This window comes from Pezoporus occidentalis, unplaced genomic scaffold, assembly GCF_034315485.1.
Source record: "Pezoporus occidentalis ecotype Australia unplaced genomic scaffold, CSIRO_AGI_Poc_V1 ctg158, whole genome shotgun sequence".
NCBI lineage: Eukaryota > Metazoa > Chordata > Aves > Psittaciformes > Psittacidae > Pezoporus > Pezoporus occidentalis.
This window is the reverse complement of record NW_026913404.1, coordinates 741512-762635: the sequence shown is the minus strand read 5'-3', so window position 1 is coordinate 762635 and position 21124 is coordinate 741512. Positions and strand designations below refer to the sequence as shown.

Below are 21124 nucleotides of genomic sequence, written 5' to 3'. Positions count from 1 at the left end.
TAGTTACTAAACTGTTCTTATCTCAACCCGTGGGAGTTGCATTCTTTTCGATTCTCCTCTCCGTCCCTCCGGGAGCAGGGGGAGGGCAAGAAAGGGGGGGGGAAGTGAGCGAACGAGTTACCTGACTGGGTTTAAACCACGACAGTTCTTTTTGGCGCCCAACGTGGGGCACGAAGGGTTGAGATAACGACAGATTTGACTGGATTAATAGTCACTGGTCACAATGCTGATTTATTGGCTCTCAGAGTTGTTTCGCTTGATCTCACAGCTTCAGAATGTTGTAACTTACGTAGAGCCGGTATTTGCTGTGATAGTGTTTATCAAGTATGGGGCCTGGGCTAAGGTTCTTGTCTCACTGTGCTTTATGGCAATGGCTTGTAATACGGGCGGGCTCCAGCAGCAGGGCGGGACGGACGTGGCCGTGGACTTGTACCTGGCCGTCCGGCTGCTCTTCACCCTCCTGGCCCTCACCCTACTCTCCATCTTCGTGAGGCTGCGGGGAGCCGAGGGGGAGCGGCCCCGGGAGCCGGCGGCAGCCGAACCGGCCCGGGAGAGCGGCCCCGGGGACCAAGCGGCGGCGGGAGCGGGGCCGGAGGCCGCGAGGGGACGGCTGCCGGTGGAGGAGGTCGGGGCGGTCGAGGAGCAGAAGGAGGCGGCTGCCGAGCAGCGGGAGAAGGCGGCGGAGGAGCCGAGCCCCGCGGAAGAGCCGAGCCCCGCGGAGGAGCCGAGCCCCGCGGAGGAGCCGAGCCCCGCGGCCGAGCCCAGCCCCGCGGAGGAGCCGAGCCCCGCGGCCGAGCCCAGCCCCGCGACGGCCGAGAGCATTTCCCGGAAGCCGCCTGCCGAGCCCCAGGAGGATGCAGGAGACCAGGCAGCATTTCCCAGCAAGGCAGAGGAGGAAGAGCTGGACTCAGGAAAAGAGAAGCTGGCGGTGGGAGAGCCGGCAAGCACAGCAGCTACACCAGCCCCAGTGACAAGTACAGCAGCTGCACCAGCCCCAGTGACAAGTACAGCAGCTACACCAGCCCCAGTGACAAGTACAGCAGCTGCACCAGCCCCAGTGACAAGTACAGCAGCATCAACTGAGAGTTCTGAAGGTTTTGAATGGCCTTTGGGCATCCTTGGGACCTGCCTGCTGATTGTGATGGGGATCAGCATGTTGGCACTCACACAGACTGTGTTCTACCCACAACCATTTTGTCTGATCTCAAAGGTTAAGCAGAGTCAGGTTTGGGTCTTGTCTGGGGTTAGACGACGATATGGGGGGACAAAGAGATTTTCCCCAAGGCTGGACAGTCATGAGTGGCAGGGTGTGTGTGACAGTATGGGCAAGTATCTAGTCCACTGGGCCCCTCCAGTGCTTTGGAAGCATCGGAGATGGAAGGCAGCTGTATGGAATCCCCAGCAGCAAGCTGCAGAAAGTGCTTAAGGGGACAGTGAATTATTTTGAGTCTGGTCAGCCCATGGCACTTCAGGCCATCAGAGCAGAGATGCAACACAGAGATGGACTCATGATCGAGGGGTGGACTTAGCAATGGACACTATTGCCCAGGTTATTCACGAGTGTGAACACTGCACACAGTCTCTCCTGCTCTGGAAGACTGTTACAAGAGATGGAGCCTGACATCATGGACCAGATGGACTCAGCAGCTTTATAGGGATATAGCTTTATAGTCCATGCACTTAGATAAGAGTGGAGTGATGGGTGTATTGAAAATGTGGGATCTGAGCATGACGTGAATGGTATGGAATAAGGGGTGGATAATGTCCTGGGTTCAGCAGTAGCAGTCATTTTTCCCCTTCTTGGTAGCTGGTGCAGTGCAGTGTTTTGACTTTCGGCTTGGGAACAGAGCTGATAACAAGGATGTTTAGGTTTGGCCAAGGACTTTGTGAGCCTCATGCTCTGCCAGGGAGGAGGGGAAGCCAGGAGGAAGTAGAGACAGGACACCTGACCCAAACTGACCAAAGAGGTATTCCATACCACAGCACGTCATGCCCAGGATGTAACTGGGAGTTAGCCGGAAGGGCTGGGAGTCTGCAGGGTTGGAGGAGGTATCGGTCAGAGCTTGGTCGGGCTGGCGAGTTATCGGTCGGCTGGTGGTGAGATGATGTATTCTCTTCCCTTGTTATTTCCCTTATCATTATAATCATTGGTGGTAGCAGTAGTGATCTGTGTTATACCTTAGTTACTAAACTGTTCTTATCTCAACCCGTGGGAGTTGCATTCTTTTCGATTCTCCTCTCCGTCCCTCCGGGAGCAGGGGGAGGGCAAGAAAGGGGGGGGAAGTGAGCGAACGAGTTACCTGACTGGGTTTAAACCACGACACATTTAAATAGGAGATAAATATTGTTTGTACCCCAAAGATGTTATTGTCTTAATGACCATGGATCCTTGACAGCTGAGTAGTTTAGGATCTGCAATTACTCTCCTTGGTTTTCTTATTGCTGTAGTGGATAGAGAAAGTATTGTAAGGTTCATATTCAAAACCAATGCTGGACATGAAGTACGGCACATCCGCTTTCTTTCATTGTTCCCTAAAATGCAGACTAAGATGTGAATTTGGTTTCCTGCAGAGAGAATGTAATTTGTGTTGCATAAATTGAAAACAAACCACATGAAATTAGATTCCTAAGCAAAGAATTAGGTTCCTAATGGAGAGTTAAATAAAAATACTCAAAGCAATACGTGCCAAAAGCTTTTCAAGTAGGAAGCATAAGATAGATATGTGATTGCAGCAACAGCATAACAGAGCACTTGAATTTGATTGAAAAAGCACTTCAGCTAGAACTTCAGTCCTTTGCTTATGGATTTCATAACGTTACAGCCCCTTCTGTGAACAGATCTAAATTGTGAAGATGCTCTTCTGCAGAATAAAAGAGCTGCTTACCTTGTTCCTCTGGAAATAAAGAACAACGGCACATCACGTCTCTACAGGAGATGTGTCTGGGAAATTGCTCCTTCATTCTTTTAATTTCCTCTGACAAATTTTACATTTTATTACAACATAAAATACAAAGAATGTTTTGAAAACAGTGGAGTGCAGCCAGAGTTCTTCTCAAGGCTTCCTCCTCCACACGTTTCCCGGCTTTGGAGGATGTAACATAACTTCGAGAACCTTCAGCTCTCATTGACTGATGACCTAAAACTTGCTTTAACCTGATGTATTTGCATCTGGTAAGGATTAGGCAGTTTAACCACACCACTCTAAAGAGATCAAATTGTGGTGTTCACAATTTTGAAGACGTGAAACAGTTACTGTCAAAATATCTCAAGTATTCTGCTTCATGAGACAGAATATAATGACTGTTTTCTTAATGTATTCACTGTAGCTTGGTGACCTGCTAGATGCTTGTTTGCAATTAGGTCCAGAAATCATATTATCTGTGACTGGAAATAGAAGATCAGTTTAAAGGAATCAGTCTTTATATTACTTTATGAAGTAATCAAGTGAAGAAGTTAAAACCTGTTAATTTAGTTTATTTCAATTTAAAAATATATCAAGTTAATTATATACACAGTTCATCACCTCATCTAACACTTGCAGGTAAAACTGGGAAGTCTGTAAGAAGCTTTATGTAGCCATTAATCCTTTGTCATTTAGGATAACAACTAATGTAAGGAAAAAGTAATTCACTGTATGGCAAGAGGAGACGTTTAACACAGTGATTACAACCAATACGAATTAAAGAGGGAGCATGGTTCTTTTTATTTGTGTTGGGTGTTTTGGTTTTGGGTTTTTTTGAAAGTGACTATTCCATTTGAAGAAGTTTTGTAGTGCTGTCTTTATGGAGTTTTCATAGCCTATAAAGGGGTTGCTAAACAGTATGTTTGAAGTCAAGTTATTTGTTTGGGTTCCAGAAGGATCAGAATGATGAGTTGTAAAAGATAATTTAATCAGTAAGCTGAAGCATCACATGTTTAAAACGCTTTTTAGATGGGACTTCAAGAAAAGAAAGTGTAAGATCCAGTGAAAATCATGAGATCATTAGGATTGTCCTGTGCTTTATGGTAATACTGTATGTGACACTTCGAATCAAAGACAAACTAAGTGCTTTTTTAAACGCTACTGCTATAACTAGAGTAAGCCTTTTAAACTTGATAGGAGTGCAATATGTTGGAATACAGCACCCAGAACCCTTGCTTAAAGGGTAAGTCCCTCTAAAGTACCCTGCCAGTTCTTATGCAGGGTACTTTATTCTCCAGCAAATAACAGATACTGTGTAGATATCGGATGCTTTCCAGAGCAAACACTTTGAAAGTTGGATATAAAAATAGAGGCATTTATATCTTTAGCCTGCCACCATAAACTAACACAACCCCAAGACAGGCATGTGTGCAATGTTTCAGTGACTAGGCATGGCATACTAAATCTTGCCATTTATTAAAGCAGTATCAGGAGCTTTTCCTCTGGATGGCTGCACCACAGAAAGCTCACAGCCACTAAACGCTTTAGATAGGTTATGGCAAGCTCTCTATAGATGCTGGTTGGCACCTGATGGTTGGTGAGGTAGCAAAATCTAAAAGAAACACAGAGATAGAAGGGAAAATTATTATAATTTAATTGTAAGCTGAAGGCAGAGAGTTCAGTGCCTCCAGGCTGGTAGCTTGGTAACTGCCATCTCAGAAATACGTAAGAACCAGGACATAAAGTTGCAAAATGTGTACTGTGTGTTTTTAGCGAACTGATTTAAGTCCTTTGTGGTACAATCTCATGGAGGAATAGCAGAGCATAGGAAGGAAGGAATGAATTAGGGAGAAGTACCCATCTGACTTAATTAGAATGCAAGGTTTTAGAGTTTTTCTGAAGAAAAAGGATATTTATTGATAGGAATATAAAGGATGGGCTTTTATAAGAAAGAATATGGTACTAGGTGATCTAATTGCTTTTTTAAACAGTGGAAACGCAGCTGATCTCATCTGTCTAGATTTAATACTTTAAGATATTAAACACTAGCAAAGCTGGAGAAGATTGTGTTTAGCAAAGGTAAGACAGGGAAGTTCTGGGTCAACAGGAAGCTGGTAATAGTGCTCTGCAGGAGTTGATCTGGGGACCTTATTGTTTCATGTTACCATTAACAACCTTGACATAAGAATGGGTCACGCAGCAAAAGATGGAAGGCATAGTCAGCACAGAGTGTTGGTATTATGCAGAAAGAACTTGTTGATTGGGCTTGTAGAAGAGAAACAAAATTCCAATAAAATTGAATAGTTAAATTAGATAGAAAAATATACACCACCTCTCCTTCTCATGACAAAGTGTTGAAACCTGGGGACTCTTGACTTAAGAGAAAACTGAGGAGGAATACAGTGTGGGTGGCAGTGGTCAGCAGTGAGGTAACTGAGCTATGGCATTAATGCTTCTGTGAAACTGCAGGTATGCCAGATGAGATGATTCCAGTATGAGTGTTAATGCCACTTCAAGGATCCAGTGAAACCACATATGAAATATCCTATACATTTCCAGCTACTTATATTAAGGACGGACTAATAAAAACTAACATGAGAGGATGATCAGAGAATGAAAAAAATCTCTTATGAGAAAAGAATAAAAATTAATTTGTGTAGCTAGAAAAACAAGGGTAGAGATCTGTTTATATACAGCATCCATATCCCATCAGAGGGATATTCACGACAGACGGGAAATAGGTTTTAAGTCAGAAAAAAATTTCAGCACAGAAAAAAATGATAGGACAAAGTTAAGCTCAGTGAAGTTTCGTTATTATGTAGGAAATCTTGGGAATTTTCTGGTGGGCTGGGAAAATAATAATAATAAAAAAGTCCTAAGCCTATAAGAAGTTTATAAAAGAAACTGCACATATGATATTTTTAGCAGCAAGGGAACAAACTCAGTAAAGTTCAGGCGAGTGCATTGTACCTGCACAGTAATGTAATCCAGGAGAAATGTACCTCCTGGCACAGTCACAGCTGTGCTTTCTCTGACAATAGGAAGCTGTCGCTGTAAAACGCATCTGTGCTGCTGCATGATCATTCTGAAACAAGAAGCTCATTTCCCTGTGTTGGTGTTTGACCCTCATGAAGGAGGCTATTCTGACAGTACTAGTTTGGGTGGTAAGGTTCTCCTTGTGTACACATGATTCTGACTTCCCAGACGTTCAAAGGTACTGGAGGCCCCCGTCCTTAGGGGATGAAGCCATGTTCTCTGCAGCTTGAGGAGGCTTCTGCAGTAAACATGGAGTGTGTCTAGGGGCAAATATTAATGGTGCTTCAAACAGCGTAAAAAGAAATGGAGGTATCTCTGCTAACAATGCACGCCATTTTCCTTTCATTATTTTTAACCCTTAGCTCTCCTTTTGCTCAGCATTTTAAAAATTTTCTTTGAACTATTTTTTCTGTACTTAGTTGCATATAAAAATACAGAAATTATTTATATTCATAAAATCTGTAATTCATTGGTTCTAGAAGCCTTGATATGTGAAACTAACAAGAAAAGAAGTTTATTTGACATAACCTTTTTCTGTAATTCTGAATGACTACCTTGAAGAGAAGATGTCTTTTGTATCCTTATGTCAGGAGCAGAAGTACTTCAGTGACAGCTGTCAGTTCTTTGCAGTTACAAAGCTAAGAACTGGCATCAGTTAGGTAATCTGATTCTGGGCTACCAGTGAGACAAATACATGTTAGGAGCAGTTCAAGTAAAATGTTCCTGACTTGAATGGGTGAGGTACTTCTGAAGGGCCTTCCACCTCTTTTTGTATGATTTTGAATGAAAGGCAATGTTTTCATGTAGGTTAAAAGGAGAGAAGGATTCTGCTTTTTTTGTATGTTGTTATAAATCCTTTTGGGTTGTCATTCTTCTACCTGCAGAAAACCCAACAATAATAATTAAGAAAAAATTAAATGCTGGGAAAATATGTAGTAAGAAATACTACAAAAATTGATATTAAAATCAATTACTGTTTTACCTTGGTGAAACTAAAAGCACTGTATTTTATTTGTAAAAACGGACTTCAGATGCATTTACATGCAGTAGATAAAATTCTAAACTAAGCAGTCAAGGAAAGAAACCAGTTTATCCTATTTGCTATATTTGAAGTGTGCCAAAATGTGCCTTTTTAGAATACTTGTAGACATGTACAAAAGAGTCCTTGTTTTGCCATTCCTCCTAAAAATATTTTGTGAATTTGCCATGACAGTAAATTGTGTTAACCTTTTCACATTCTTGCAATGACTCAGATGGTGGATGTTTTTAATGTTTCTCTTTTTCCTTATATTTTTTTAATACTAGTATCCACCTTTAACCTCTCCAGTTCCTGAATTTCTCAAAACTCCCTCTACAATTGAACAGCATGTTACACGTTCTACTGCTACAACAACCCTGACCACAAATACTGTATCTGCAGCAAAGCCTGGGCCAACATTAGTAAAGGTAGGTACCCGTAAGAATGGCATCTGAGGACTATGTTCTTAACCTATGTCCTTTTCCAATGCTATATCTAATGAAAATACAAGTGATGTTATAGTGCCTAGAACTAACAACGTTTATTAGTGTTCAGGAGAACACGCTGGGTTGTTAACTAAAAGCTTTGCATGCTAAGATCCATCATTAACAGTTGTAGGGACTGGCTCATTATTCCAAGAGGTTCTGACAGTACAGTTGTACTGTGTAATTCTGCAGAATTATGCATTATATTGCTATGGAAGTTTTCAAGAAGTAAGGAAAATAAGATTTTTGCAGTGTTGAGTTTCTGCTTTCTATGGGTTAAATTAATTGCTTCCAGTCTAGTTTTGTGTGGAGTATAACTTAATAGAAACGAAGGCAACCACATTCATAGTCTACCTGTAACCAAACTGGTGAACAGCATTGCTCCTTTTCTGCACCTGTTTTCTTGGGTCATTTATTGTGTAAGCAGAAGGCACTGTGTGAGAGAAGTTACTGTGTCCTTGTATTTGAGTACCAGAAGAACATACTTGGTTCTCTCTTCTGCAGTAACCTAGCCAGCAGCATGGAAAGCTTCTTCAAATCCAGTTGTGTTAGAAAATGTCTACAATACTTCATTTCAGCAGTTTTGCAAAAGTTCTTCAGCTGTGTAACAACTGTATGTGGACTTCTGCCTAACTACATGAAGTTACAGTTCATCCTTGTAAATTTAACTGAGAATTATTTTCTGGTATAAATCTGGCTCTATCCAGTAAAATCACAGGACTTGTACCAGCTTCCTTAACACAGGACCTTAACGACAAATGTGAAATATCGCCCAAAACAGGCTGTAATAAATGTGCATGGATCAACACAGGATTTATGCTTTGATACCTTCTGTGTGCCTAGGTAATAGCCTTCAACTTTTCACTCAAAATAATTTCAAAGAGCTTGTAAAGGAAGGGAGTTTCATCACATGTGCAAGTATTACTAATAGGGATGCTGCTGGAAGTTTCCGAAGAGTGATGCTGTAATTTTTAGGATTGTCCATGCTTTTAATCTAGACTTGTAAGTACCTCTGAGCTGCAGATGTTTACAGGTAGACTTTAAGATCCTAGCTTTTCCTTGTACCAAGTGCTAAGTGGCTTTGAACTTGCCTGTTTCAGAAGAATGCCTCTTTGCAGTGGCAGGTTGTGACTAGCAGAATCCCTTAGCTTCATTTGTGCCATCTATTAAAAAACATTCACAGGCTGATTCAATGACTCCTCCTTGTGCACAGTATAAGCCAGCTGGAGTATGTTTAGTTAGTTATGTTCAAGGTTAGTTAAGTGATGCATTAGGGCAAGTTTGCAGGGATAATGGTATTCAGCAACTCTTTGCAGTAAGTGTGCTCCTATAAGGTTTATCTTTGTACCTTTCATAGCTGCTTGTAAATGAGATGGCTATAACAGTGTTTTCAATCTTTTCCATCCATAAACAGCAAAGCCACCCAAAGAACCCAAATGAGAAGCATCGGAGCAAGAAATGTAAAGAACCTAAGCCAAGGGTGAAAAAATTGAAGTATCATCAGTATATTCCACCTGATCAGAAAGGTGAGAAAAATGAGCCACAGATGGACTCCAACTATGCTCGTCTGCTACAACAGCAGCAACTGTTTTTGCAGCTGCAGATCCTGAGCCAACAGCAACAACACTACAACTACCAGACAATTCTACCTGCACCGCTGAAGTACGTGAAGCGTTGTTTATGTCCTTTAAAGATACGTACATCAGTTACAGACCTAGTGCTTTAGAAGGAAGCGTGTTTTGCAAATGTTAAGAGATGTTTGAAACCTGAAAAAACTGAAATGGCAACGTGCATCACTGTGGGTATTACCGGCCTCATTTAACAAGGTTCTCTTGTTAAAATACTAATTATTTTTGTATGACATTGAAACAGAACCTCTTACCTGTCAGATGCATTTTTTTCTGACCTAGATGCATATTTGAAACTCAATTATGCAAAAGCCAGAAAGTTTTGACATCATTTTCACTCAAATATGACATAGGCGGAGCAGAAGAGCAGCTTACAGACAATGGCTTTTAAAAAGACACATACTACTGTTGTGGTTTTATTGTCCTTTTACATCGGTTTCACAGAGCACATTTTTACAGTTTTACAAAAAAGAAGAAACAGTCATTGTAAATTGGATAAAATGCTTCATCAGTGAAGCTACTGGATATAGTTTCATCGCTGATGCTTACAAGAGTTCCTTATCAGTGTTGATCTGATAGTGAGATCAACAGTGAGAAATATACTTTCTGATTTAGAGGTAGAAGCAGTCAGAAAAATAAATTTGGCAGAATAAGATGACTACTATCTGCAGGGTTTCATTCTCACCATCTAAGATCAGTCTTTTCCTGGAAATGCTTATAGTGTAATATGCCACAGTCACACAACCCTAAATTCAAATCACTTTCAACTGTTGAGGTTTGTTGTTTTTTTTTTTTAATATGAGTTTTCACCAAGTTATTTTTCCTCAGCAAGTGAGGCTAGAAAAGTTAAAGATACCATCTGTGGTTATATTTATAATTACCATGTATCCTAACATTTGGACTAGAGATGTTTCTGCCTGCTTACCCACGCTTCTTCTGTTCCACTTACTGACATTTCAGAAACATTTCTTCATAAATCAGTTAAACGAAATAAAAGATCTGACTTATGGTTGCTGTTGTCAATTATGGCATTTTTAAGTTTTTTATGATTATTTTGAGATCCTCATATGAGATACTTCTTATGAGTACAGCTGATAAAAATGCATGATCTTCAGGCTAAACTGCCTTCACATTGGTCTTTATTGTGTATGAGCATGGGGGCATGTATGTTGGTTTGATACATGGTTCAATATTGTGGGTTTCTTATTGATGTCAAAAAAAAACCTTAACTGGTTGCTCTAGTTAATGAGTGATTTGTATGAACTGATTCTACAGTCCATAGTGTCCTTCGGGGATACCATGACAATAATAAAAACCATGAAAATTAAATTAGTACGCTTCCCCGAAGAGAAAATTAAATACCAACATTCTACGCTCCTGTTATGTTTTCTTCTCTGTGCTATTTTACTAAAAATACTTAATGTCTTATGTTAAACATGTATTTGTTTGAAAAAAAACAATTTGTTCATTAACTTGATGAGACACTAGATTGAGAATCACAGCTTCTTGACTGAAAACATAATACATTTAGTGTTGACATTACTGTCCCCCTTTTTTTATCGCTTGAAGGCCACTGAATGACAAGCAGAGTAACAACGGGAACACGCCACTGACTAATTTGAACAGCAGCACACCCACCTCAGCTGCCAGCTCCCCAAGACAGAACACTAATATTCCTAGCCGGAAACCAGGACCTCTGCCTTCAAGCTTGGATGACTTGAAGGTAAAAATAAAAGGGGTTTGTCTGTTCCTGTGTGTTACCATAGGTCATAACTTGCAAACTGTTACTGTCAAGAGTAAGCCTGGATATAATTTACCAATGAAGACTGTACTTTTCTCTTAATTATTTACAATAAGGTTGTCAGAGTTTTCAAACACAACTCTTCTGGATTTAAGTATTTGTTTGAGTGAGCCTCCTCACATGCATATGCTCTGGAAATGACATTTCTTTCCCATAGAATTAGAAGAGGAAGAATTCGGACAGATTGCATGGCTACATAATTTGATACCTTGGGTAAACCATGAGGTACCCTTCATGTGAGGTTCTAGCCCAGGCAGATTAAACACTGGAACACTATTTTCTCTGTAAAAGAAAATAGGAAATAAGAGATCTTTTTACGAGAGTTCAATACATCATCTGAAAATTAACACTAAATTTCGTAAAAGCTTCTTAAAGTTATAACCGTGTAAACTCTCTTTAAACTGTAATATGACGGGATTGTATAGGATTTTCTTCCTTCAAAATACATCAACAGGAATTAACACAGTGAAGTACCTAATGAAAGTGAGTCTGAAGAAGCTTGTGGGGGTTTAGATTCAGATCCTTCCAATAGCAACCACAGGAATGTGCCAGACCTGAACAGAGGAGCAGGGACATCTAGTGGGCAGTTGCTTCATGTCTCTCTTTACAAGGCTTTGGGTTTCTGAGGGATGGGAATATTTTTTAGACTTGACAGGATAAAAGAAAGGGTTTCAGAAGATCAGATTTTCAAGACAAGAATGTACTGTCATCAGCTAAAGCCAGTCGTTTGCCAGTCTATAATATATATATATAAATATATATATTTATATATATATATATATTTTATAGACTGGCTATAGCCAGTCTATAAAATTCAATTCAAAACAGCATTTGAAATAACCTTTTCAAACTTTAAATTATTAACTAATAACTGTTTAAGATATTTAATATCTGAATTTGTGCTTTCCAGTGATTAAAGCTGTTTCCTTTTTGGTATTCCTGCAAATGTAGTAGCAATAATATAAGCAGACCTGCTAGTGGTGGTTTTAACACTAAATCAGCTCTGATTAATGCTGAAATGCATTGCCGAAACCCAGAAGGATTAGAAAGCACTCTTGAACAAGGGTAGAGGAGACAGGACTGAGAAACAGCTGATAATCACTGTTAGGGAGACAGTTATTTAACACGGAGTTGATGTGGTTCTCAGAGATGCTAAAGGATTGATGTGACTTTTCATCATTTCCAAATCATGAGGACCTATAAACTTCTATACTGGCAAAGTACTGAAATATTTGAGGTCACTATCTTTTACTCTTTTAGAGGTAGTTCTAACATACATGTAGCCCAAACACTCTACAGTTAGATGTGGTGTATGTATATCATAAATGGAAGCCATTCATTGTGACTGAATCACAGAATTAATTTACGCTCAACACATTTGCACTTCACTTTGTCTGAAAGCTTACTGGAAAACTGGGAACATTTTTATTCCAGAAGTTAGATTTGGATTGCTTACACTTTTTCTGTTTGTAGAAGAAACCCAGATGACACATAGCTTCAATTGTTCAGTTGTTAATTAGTGAGAGAAGCCTTTTGTGCTTGATGGGTCTGTTGACCTGATAAGATTTCTCAGATCTATGTGTCTTGATGGTGTAACAAGGGGTTCAGCATGCTAGTGTTCAGTGTTCTGATCTGCACTGCTGCCACCCTCTACAGGTTTGCTTCAGAAGCTTTTAGCCCAGAATTAGACCTGTATATTCACTTTCCCTTTTTGAATACTTACGAAAAATCTGCATGATTTGCTGTTATTCATCGTACAACAACTTAACACTACTAAGGTTTTAGCAACTTAAACAGTGAAATGAAGTAGGAGTTCATGGAAATGTGCTCAGAGATCATGCACAGTGCCAGAACCCAGAAGTGTAATAACTAGTGAATATGCTGAAAATAATTATTAAGATGGAATAAGGTAGAATGTATATAAGTAAGTTCTACTTTTTTCCTGTTGTGCTTTATTTCAGGTAGCTGAGCTTAAAATGGAGTTGAAATTGAGGGGATTACCAGTGTCAGGAACAAAAACAGATCTTATTGAGCGTCTGAAAACCTATCAAGATCTTAATAACAATGGGGTTGCTACTAGTAGCTCTGTTACAGCAGCCACCTCTACTGGGGCCACAGGTAACACTGGGGAAGTGTCTGTGTCATTTCCTGTTGCAACACTAAATAAACCAGCGGCTAACACGGTATCCAGCTTTCCTCCAGAAAAAACATCTACTGGACCTGGCTGCAAAGCAGTGAATACAGAAAACATTAGCTCTCCTTTGCCTGTATCTCCCTCTCCTTCAGAACAATCTAGTCTAAGCACAGATGACACTAGTATGGCAGATACTTTCACAGAAATGATGACCATGATGTCACCATCGCAGTTCTTAAGTACTTCGCCGCTAAGAGCAAATACAGCTGATGACAACCAGAATCGAAGTAGTGGAAACATCTCAACCATGGAGTTTGATGTAGCAGAAAAGGATCGAAAGCTTCAAGAAAAAGAAAAGCAGATTGAAGAGCTCAAAAGGAAACTGGAACAAGAGCAAAAACTTGTGGAAGTCCTGAAAATGCAACTTGAGGTTGAAAAACGGGGACAACAGCAACAGTCTCAGACTTCTGGTAACTCAGCTGCTTTGGAACAGAAGCAGCTCAGTACTGCTGTCAAAGATGAAAATGCCCTTACTGATTGCTCTAGTAGCAGTCAATCTGTACCTGTAGCTAGTCACTCTTTAGGACAATCAGTATATACTAGTAGCCAGAATCCAGTTGCCAAAAAGGCAGTTGTTATCAAGCAGGAGATACCTGTGGCCAAAGCTGAACCTCAGAATGCCATTTCTCAATTTTATGTTAATCCACAGCGGCAGCCACAAACTGCAGTTGTTGCCCAGCCTCAAGCTTTATTAACTACCCAAGGAACTGCACAGCTGCTCCTTCCTCTGTCTATCCAGGGACCGAATTCTACCACTGCAGTGCAGCTACCAGTTGGAAATATAAAGTTGCAGGTAAAGGTGTTTTTATTTTTCCATCATGGAAACTGCATGGCACTATTTGCATAACTTACTATAATTAGGTAAATGTGCTGCTTATAAGATTAACTTAAAAAGCAGGCTTAGCCTTTTTTCTGCTTTAGGTAAAAGGGCAGAAAGACTTAAGAGCCAATCTCTTTCTAACTTCTGGTGCTTGCTTTCTTTGCAACTTTTGTTCCCAGATACTTTCCTGAAAAGTAGCTGCCTTTCCATGCACTGTCTTCATGCACAGTTGGTGTTAATTTATATCAGCATATGCTACCAGGTTGTTAACCCCAAATTGTAATAGCTGTAAACCCAGGTCTTTAATTTGAATATCCCTGTTTGCAAAATGGGTGTTTGAACCTCTTGTGTGCTGATGGCTCGTAGTTAAAAACGTGAATGGTAGGTTGTAGGACCCTACTGGAACTGTAAAAACACAGTTACACAAATATTATTTCTAGACTGATTATAGTATCACAGTGACTAAATACAGCATAAACCAAGATAGGTTATAAATGAAGAGGTTTAAGAGTAACCGTACCAAACTGAAACAGTTTAACATGTTGGTCAAAGGTAGATACCCAGTGCTATTATTGGGACTAGATGAAATCTCCTGCCACCCACATGGTTATTGTGCCAGCAAAGTATTCTTTCAGCCCCAGCTTGTACTTGGCTGCTGTGGCCTGAGGCTTTGGTGCTGTGTGTGCACAGCTGCACTTAGCAACATTTATGAGGACTGTAAAATTCTGATTCTTGCACAGTCCACAGTGCAAGAGGTGGTTCCTGGTAGGTATGCAGCCAGACAGATCTTTGTCTAAATTGTTCTGAAATCCTGCTAGCATTCTCTTAACAACCATAAGCAGCAGCTTCTGGTATTTCATTTCACTGATATTGCTGAAGTTTTCCTAACTACCAGCTAAAATTTTCTTTCCTGGGGTTAGACATGCTTCTTGCCTTTCAGTGGCCATTAAAAACTACTTTGACTATAGAATCATAGAATCATGGAATGGTTTGGGTTAAGGACCTTAAGATCATCTAGTTCCATCCCCCTGCCATGGGCAGGGACACGCTACACCAGGTTGCTCCAAGACCTGTCCAGCCTGGCCTTGAACACTTCCAAGATGAGGCAGCCTCAGCTGCTCTGGGCACCTGTAACAGTGCCTCACCACCCTCACAAAGAAGAAGGAAAGAGCTCCTTCTGTCTGTCTAACCTAAATCTCCCCTGTTTAACTTTAAACCCATCACTCCTTTGTCCTGTCACTACAGTGCCTGATGAAGAGTCCCTCTCCAGCATCCATGTAAGCTCCCTTCAGATACTAGAAGGCTGCTCTGAGGTTTCCATGCAGCCTGTTCTCCAGGCTGAACTATGATCATCTTAAAAACAACCTTTTTTCTTGCATCATCAGTTTTGTCTTTCTAGTTATTCAAACACAGTTCTTATAATCCTTTCTTGCTGGTTATGCTCTCTCTGTCTCTTATACTATTTTCATTGCTCTTCACTTAATCTTCTCCACTTTATCTTCTGTAAACGTTCTAAAACCTTTTACTTGGGAACTCACCAGTAGCAGAGTAAAAATTTTGTTTCCTATACACAGTTCACACTCATCCTTCCCAGAATACACACTATTGCCATTCTGCAGAATCTATGCAATAGATTTTTACATTATGTAATTTACTGTGAGATACGAATAATGCATATATTTTATCTTCATCCTTTAGGCTCAATCACAAGCTGGAATACAGACCCCATCACAAATACCTGCTCCTGTTTCTTCCTCTGGCGTGGTCCAGACAGCACCTCAGATGCATACTCCACAATCAAAACAAAACACCATCACGCAGCACGCACTTGGTCATACGCAACAAATCAGAAAGGTTTGTGGATAGCACAAGCGTTAAGATACATAGTTGTGTAATTAATTCTAGGCAGTGTCATCTGCATCATATGTAAATGGTCAGGTCACCTAATATCTCTCTACCATGTTTTTCTGTGTAATACAATGGGCTTGCAACTTCTCTTTCCAACATTTTAGTCCATGCAGGACTTACTTTGTTTTTCAGTTGAAAATAAATAAGGAAGGCTAAAGGACTTTTTCTCTTACTGGTAGTCTTCTGGCACCACTCTTAACTACATTCTTCCACATGCTTGGCAGAAGTGGTATACCAGGTATTTTAGTCAGTTTCTCTTATTTGCTGCTGCTTCAAAATGGAGGATTCCTGTAGGCAGTTCTTAAGAGAAAGCTTTTCCCTATGTCTTCAGAGATTTATTATTTTAAATGAGTTCGTTTTAGTTTCCCTGCTTTCCTTGTTGGTTTCATCATTACTTGCTAAGAAAGCTATGGACTCAGATACTGAGGATGCAATTCCAGTGAGTCAGAACCCTAACATACCTATGATACCTCTCTTCTTGAGTAATGCAGACAGTGATTCAGAGAGATCCTTCTCTTCCTCAGTCAGTTCTGTAATATCCCATTCCAAAACAGACATCGATAGCACTGGATGCACACCTGAGAGTGCCAGTCTAGTCATGTTCATATGGTAACACAGATCAATCCAACAGCACCAGTCATCACAAAAGAAAGGGCTTTCTCTTCCTCTGAGCCTCTTTCAGGCTGACCTCTATTATTAGAGACTCAGGGATACCTTTATTGCTTCCTTAGTGGTGCTAACAACTCTGGGGCTCCTATCACTTAGTTAGTACTATCACTAGGCAAGGTTTTTCAGCCTGTCTCAAGGAAAGAGTAATTCAGAAACAACTGAGATTTCAAGATGAAGAGGCTAATTTTTACAGTAATTTTCCTGTAACTGTTACAAAATACCTAAGCCTTCAAAGTTTATATTTCAGTTTACAAAAGTGCATCATAAAAACCATGTTCTACCTGTGCAGTGTCCTCTAATCTGCTTCTGCTAAGGCTCTTGTTTAGATAAAAGTTACCTCAAAAGATGTACAATTACGCCCTGCCATTTTCTACATGCCTGGCTAATAAAGGGGAGCACGCTAAATGTGCATCACCACTCTTCAGACTGCTTGTTCAGTCTGTTTCATTTCATCAACACTGAGCTTATCCTACAGAAGTCAAACCTGACCCAAAAAGAGATCTCATCCAGGTTCCCTGGCATTTGGTGAGGGGCTGGCTAATCTTACCTCTTTAATTTGACAAGTCCCATATAGAAATTTTCCAGTCATCCTAAGGTGTATACTTGTGCCAAACTAGCAGTTTGCTTCATCTGCCGACTACAAGTTCCTTGAAATGATTGCAGGAGATAATCAAGGATTGAAGCCTCTGGTCTTTCCCCCATACAGAACAGTTGTCATGGAGACAGCACAGTTTCCAGCAGAGTTCCCCCTGCATCTAGCTGTCCCGGAGCTGAGCCGCCTGCCAGTCCTAGCTGGTTCTCTCACACATCTACTGCCAACTCTTACACAGGAGACCAGCAACATAATTCCACTGCTTTTTTCATCAGTGTAAGATACTGATGTGATACAACACATCAGGACAGTCTTTATGCATTGAGCATTAGCTCTACCTCTCTGCTGTTTGCATTTCATGAGGGTTGGCTATTTCAGCAGGCAGATTGAGCTCATGAACTGTGAGTGAATAATGCTACTTCCTAATTTAACCTTTTTTAGTGAAGTTGGTCTTCCTAATAGTTATCACCTCTATAAACAGGTTTTTCCCAGAACCAGTTTCCCTTGAATCTGTCTAAACTTTCTCAGGTAGCTTAGATTTTTATGTAAACCATCTGATTATTCCATTTCTTTTCTCCTGCACACTTGAGATGTCTCTTCACATTGTAGCTACCACATGGCCCTCGTCTCATTACTGAATGAACTGAAAAACATCTCCTCAGCCATTCCCCCCAGTGCCAGACAGGTGGAAAGTACAAGTTTTCACACAGAAAAGATGATCGAGGGAGCTAACAAAAAACTGGATCAAACCTTTTCACAGCAGACTTAATTAAGCTTATCATAGCTTAATCTCCATCCCTGATCTAAGATTTGTCACCTTTGTCATAAAGGTATCTGGGAGTGATACAGTCTCGCATACTCATATATTCATAGCCCCTCTTTCTCTCCCTTTAACTTAAAAATACAAGAAGCAGGATACTGCTGGAAATCATTTACAGTGACTGTATGGACTATCAGTCAAAGAAATAAAAAGTTTATATACCAGTAACCAAATTTATAGTTGATACCCAAGTTCATCACTTATACCTTTTGCCTCTCCCTCACTACTCATAGATATTTTTAGATAAAATAAATTAGAATTATATGGCACAAACCAAACCATTCTATCTTAAAGCAAGGACAGGTTATATAGACTATAGGTTTTTATCAGGTCAGAAATAAGTTTTCTTGACTGTCCACTAGGTGGGGAAATCATGTAGCCTGTAATAAACTGTTCCATACTCTGCTGAATGTATTTGGGAAAAATTGTATTAGTGCACTTTCCTCATGCTTCCTGAAAAATTGCAGGGAAATATTTTTAGTTATCAGTGATGAATGAAACCACATCACAGCACAAAGTTTCTTTCAAACAGTAATTGTTCTAGATTTACAAATTATTCCACCAGAGATAAAAATCAGTACAGGTAACATTCCCTTAATAGGGAATTTAAACAAGCAGGTCTTAAAATTTATTAATGTCTTTTACCCAATGTTATTAATTAAAAAACCCAACACAACCTAAGACTGATGTATTAATCCTTTACAGGTTTTTCCACCCACCACATCAAATACAGTATTTTCCTATCAGACTGCACCAGTTACAACACCTTCACAATCTTTTATTAACGAGACATCAAACTCTAACATTCACACTGGTGGTAACCAGGTCCCCTCTGTGCAGAATGGACCTGCAACTCCTAATAAGGTAAGGTTAGCCCCACTATGTTCCATAAAGTTCAGGTTTATATTATTGTTCTTAAAGTACATACCGCAGCTCACTCAAGGAGGAAGAAAGTTTTGTAGATTTTAATAATGTATATGTGTTTGTACGTGTGAAGAAATTACTATTTTATCCCTCGGATTACCTATATTATTGATATTTGTTAGTATGTAGATCAGTTTGACAATACAATCAGTGTAGAACTTGGTCTGCTTGAATTCACTAAAGCCTATTGTTTAGTCACTGTTTTGTTATTTCATGCAGCCTGGTTCTCCATCTCAAGCCCAGCCTTATATTGTTCAACAAACCCTCTTCAACAACACAGTATCCAAGACAAAAGATCCTCCTCGGTATGAAGAGGCCATAAAACAGACCCGCAATATTCAGACATCGCACCGTGAGGTAGTTATTTTCTCCTTTTAGTCTATTAAAAACATATTTTTTCTTTAGATTTATCACAGCCATTGCTTATTTTAGTACTTGTTTGGTGTCAAGATTGTCTAACATACCCTGTTACTGTTTTCATAACTGCATTTAACTACAGGGCTCCCGTTTCATGATTCTTTTTTATTAAAGGAATAGACAGATGTAAGTAACTCTTACAGTATTCAGTTGGCAATACATGTAATGGGATAATGCTGCTATTGCTACTTAATAGCTAACCTTTACCCAACTTGTTTCAAGGATGTATGATACCCAAACTTCAGGCTTAAAAGAGAAAGTAAATTCAAGTAAACTTGACGAGAATGTGTTTGTGTTTATACACATTTAGGCAGACGTTATATACATGAGCCCAGGTGCTTGCCTGAAAAGAATATATATTTAGTGATCTTGATGAATAATTCTACAGATTGCTTTGTCAGTTTACCACAATACCCTTTCATGTTGGAGGAGAGTTGCAAACAAAACTAATGAGCATCCCTAACCCCATGTGCTTCTGAACTATTCTAAAAGATAAGGTATTGAAGTGACTTATTATTGGTTGCTGGTTTCATGGTGACAGACACTCAGACAGAAGCATGAGTTTCTAATGCTGTTCCATATGTTCTTGGCATGTGTGAGGCATCCTCACAGTGAACGCACACAGGTCTTACATGACCGACTGCCAGTTAGCCTCCCCACTGGCCTCTCTTCAGGAGCTAGATCTTGGGATGACAAATTATTTCACATCTCCACAGTATAACCAGAGTTACACGAGGTTATAACAGTTATACCAGACAAAGGTTATAACAGAGTTATACCAGAGTATAACAAATTACTTCCCATCTCCAGAGTAAAACAGTGTTTTAAAACACTGTTTTAGTTTTTGAGACCATCATGAAAGTCTCCATTTTTCCTGGACAGTTTTTGAAAGAATGGTTTTGTGGGGATTTTTTAAACTTTTGCTTAAGGTTCAGATATTCAGGAGATGGCTGTTTAAAACAAACAGATAAACAGTTGATGAAAGCTTCCCCTCCCCTTTAAAAAAGAAAAGAACATGAATCTACAGATTGGAAAAAAAGATAAAAAAGAAAAAAAAATACCCCAAACCTACAATACCAAACACAAACAAGGCAACAACCAACAAAACCATACCTAACAAAATGCATCTTGCATGATGGCTATTCACAGGCTGTCTCTGAGAGAAAACATTTCAGGGTGCACCCCCCAGAGCACGGCAGTTATTGCAGATACTTACCCTGGTACAAGACAGGGTTAGTAATTGTCCTTCTTGTTCCTAGTTTTCAGCACCTCTCTTCTGGGTTGCTTTCATGAAATCTGTCTTGCTTTACAGATTTTTTTCCCTATTCTGTTGTATTGAAAATGACCACAGGGATTCACAAGTGTCTCTCCAAACTATTTCTCTGTTTTCTAGATTGACAGTTTCATATGAATAATTTTAGTCTTGATCATATGTTAGTACTTAATGTACCATTGAAAAGTGTTAGGCTCAGTCACCTTAGGCATAAACACTACAAGAAAAAGAATAACTCTTTTCTCACGCATTACAGATTTCCAGTGCGCACAGTCAGCAGATGGATGATCTTTTTGATATTCTCATCAAGAGCGGAGGTAAGCTAAGTGACGTCTGTCTGATACAGAGATTAAAAACCTGAGAATAAAAATTCAGTACTATACTGAAATGAATGAAAAGATAGAATTCTCCCAGGGAGAGGAGACAGAAGCTCTACAAACTGGATGAAACTTGTATTTCTGAAAGTTTGCATTAATTATCTATTAAAGGCAACAGTTACCAAAACACATGCAGTCAAACTGCTGTGGAACTTCTCTGCTTTTAAGTTAGCCCAGGCAGACCTCTGTAATAATCCACAGCATTCAAACGATGAAAAGAATGCCTTAGGTTACCACAGATGTATTTTATCAAAATTGA

General features: G+C 39.9%; 1 protein-coding gene across 7 annotated transcripts in view; it reads left to right on the top strand.

Moving 5' to 3' along the window:
• MRTFB (myocardin related transcription factor B) overlaps positions 1–21124 on the top strand; it is an 82940-nt gene that overhangs the window by 54715 nt on the left and 7101 nt on the right. For 6 of the 7 annotated variants that reach the window (XM_062611821.1, XM_062611823.1, XM_062611820.1 and 3 more), the window contains 8 exons: positions 7245–7385; positions 8857–9104; positions 10640–10793; positions 12833–13858; positions 15584–15739; positions 18580–18738; positions 19018–19155; positions 20745–20805. In XM_062611821.1, the coding sequence (XP_062467805.1) occupies positions 7245–7385; positions 8857–9104; positions 10640–10793; positions 12833–13858; positions 15584–15739; positions 18580–18738; positions 19018–19155; positions 20745–20805 (2083 nt within the window). The remainder of the gene's footprint in view (positions 1–7244; positions 7386–8856; positions 9105–10639; positions 10794–12832; positions 13859–15583; positions 15740–18579; positions 18739–19017; positions 19156–20744; positions 20806–21124) is intronic. The other variant, XM_062611827.1, reaches the window with a different exon arrangement.